Source organism: Pseudophryne corroboree, chromosome 7, assembly GCF_028390025.1.
Source record: "Pseudophryne corroboree isolate aPseCor3 chromosome 7, aPseCor3.hap2, whole genome shotgun sequence".
NCBI lineage: Eukaryota > Metazoa > Chordata > Amphibia > Anura > Myobatrachidae > Pseudophryne > Pseudophryne corroboree.
The window spans coordinates 466,175,119-466,177,544 of NC_086450.1; the positions used below are offsets into that span (position 1 = coordinate 466,175,119).

Below are 2,426 nucleotides of genomic sequence, written 5' to 3' on the forward strand. Positions count from 1 at the left end.
AAAGTGAAATAAATAAATAAATGTGTCCTACTGAAGTAGCCACACTCATCGTGGCTACATCTATAGCAAACAGGCACTCTCAGCACAGATAGGCACGACCACGTCTAGCCACGTCAAGATGCATAATTAGATGCCCCCTTTATTGCAAATGGGGTGCGTGTTCATCTAAGACATGCTTGCGCCCCAGACATACACACGGTCACTCGTAACAAGGTGTGATTGTGGTAAGATGTAGCCACGATGAGCATGGCTATATCTGTACATACAGTAAGGGACATTCAATGTCCTGCGTTTATCCTTTATGCATACTCTATATAATATACTGTGAGGGCTGTATTTAGCATGTAGACATGTACCTAGGCCAGGACAGTTCCTAGCTCACCTATATTTGGTGATTATTTTTCATATACTTTTTCATCTATCTTGAAATTACTTATTCATATTTGACTATAGCCAAGACAACACGAGCTTGCAGGATGCACATTTACTAATTTACCACATACTTGCTCAACTCTTACCCAACAAATGTCCCCATCACAGTAACCACTAATAGTAATAATAATTCTTCTTTGCAGAATCACCAGAATATAAGATGGAGAACAATACTTATATTAAGGAATTCATCTTGGTGTCATTTTCCACAAAATCTGGATATACATCCTTAACAACTAGTGTGTTTTTCTTCCTTTATGTGTTTGGAGTTCTCATCAATTCTAGTATAATTACAGTAATTTACACTGATTATCAGTTACACACCCCCATGTATGTATTTCTCTGTAACCTGGCCTTAGTAGATATCTTTTTTACAACCACTACTGTCCCCAACCTGCTGTACATGTTACTATCTGGTGATAATACAGTGTCCTTCATACAATGCTTCACCCAGATGTACTTTTATATATTGGCTGGTAGCGCAGAAGATATTCTAATATTCATTATGGCATATGACCGATATGTTGCTATATGTGATCCTCTACACTACCAAACTATTTTAAACAGGAAACACTGCCTCTTGCTGGCATCTGGCACTTGGATGGTTGGAATCTTGAACTCATGCCTGTTTACAATTCAAGCCTCACTTATGTCCTTCTGTCAGTCTCGCATCATACACCAGTTTTTCTGTGATCCAAAAGCTCTGATTAACATCGCCTGTGCTGGCCTTGAACAGTTTTATATTGTTGTCTTTCTGGATTTTTTTATATTAGGATTATTCCCAGCAATGTTCAGTTTCACATCTTATATAAAAATTATCAGGATCATCTTGCAGATAAAATCTAAGGACAGCAGAAAGAAAGCCTTCTCCACCTGCTCATCCCACCTCACTGTTGTTATTATGTACTATATGTCAGGTGTATGTGCGTACATGATGCCAACATCAGGATCCTCTAATGTTCTAGAACAGGTCTTTACAACAGTGGATGCAGTTGTTACACCCATGATGAATCCTCTCATCTACAGTCTACGAAACAAATATTTGAATTGTGCTTTGCTGAGACTACTGGGGATAAATTTAAATGGAAATAAAATTATCAAATTAAAGTGAATTTCAAGCAGAGAGAGCTAAATGCACTGTTATCAAATGAATGCACTGTTATCACTTTAACTTTGTACAACTATTGCTATTATACTGTATGTTTATTAAATAATAATAATAGATATGACACATATTTGCTAGATTATATATGACACATATTTGCTAGATTGAAACCAGAGACATTTATATTGGGAAATATAAATAAAGCCATGTAAATATAGATATTTAGCTTTTAATACATACGTATTTTAAAGTAATTTTCTTCTAAAATAACGATGTCTGTGAATATGGCCTAATAGTTCCACAATTTCTTTAATAGCTAGAACACTGGATACAGTAGGAGAAAAAAATGTATCTTGTTTGAAGGCTTTCTTAATTTTGAAAAATTCTGGAGTGTATAAATATTTTTTAGATTTAAATTTAGCTTTTATAATACCATTATCTAAAACAAGACTTTATAGGTAGGTTTTAGTGGCTTTAATTAATTCAGTTTTATTCTGATTTTTGGCAAAATATCATTAATGAGTATATAGCAGGGGTGGCCAGACTTTTGGAGTCGGCGATCTACTTTGAAAGCTGAAAAGCTTTTGTGATCTACCCAGGTGGAATAGTAGCGCGTGCCGCAGGCGCGCGCCCTAAAAGGGGCGTGGCATAACAAAAAGTGGGTGTGGTATAACAAAAAAAGGGATGTAGCCTTGCTGCACAGAGTGTAATGACTGTCTTGCAAGAAATAACACATTGGCCCCCACAGGTAAAAACCTCAAACACATATGCCCCCACAGTGCCAGATACACATATGCCCCCACAGTGCCAGATATGCCCCCACAGTGCCAGATATGCCCCCACAGTGCCAGATACAGATATGCCCCCACAGTGCCAGATACAGATATGC

The 2,426-nt window shown here is 37.1% G+C and overlaps 1 protein-coding gene across 1 annotated transcript; it reads left to right on the forward strand.

The window, feature by feature from the left end:
* The first annotated feature begins 886 nt into the window (after window positions 1-886).
* Window positions 887-1,543, forward strand: LOC134944310 (olfactory receptor 2L3-like). The gene has a single exon (XM_063932891.1). The coding sequence runs from the start codon at window positions 887-889 to the stop codon at window positions 1,541-1,543; it is 657 nt and encodes a 218-aa protein (XP_063788961.1).
* Window positions 1,544-2,426: the final 883 nt, after the last annotated feature.

What these genes read in the sequence shown, in the direction of transcription:
- LOC134944310 (XM_063932891.1), top strand. Translation starts at nt 887, where the DNA reads ATGTACTTTTATATATTGGCTGGTAGCGCAGAAGATATTCTAATATTC.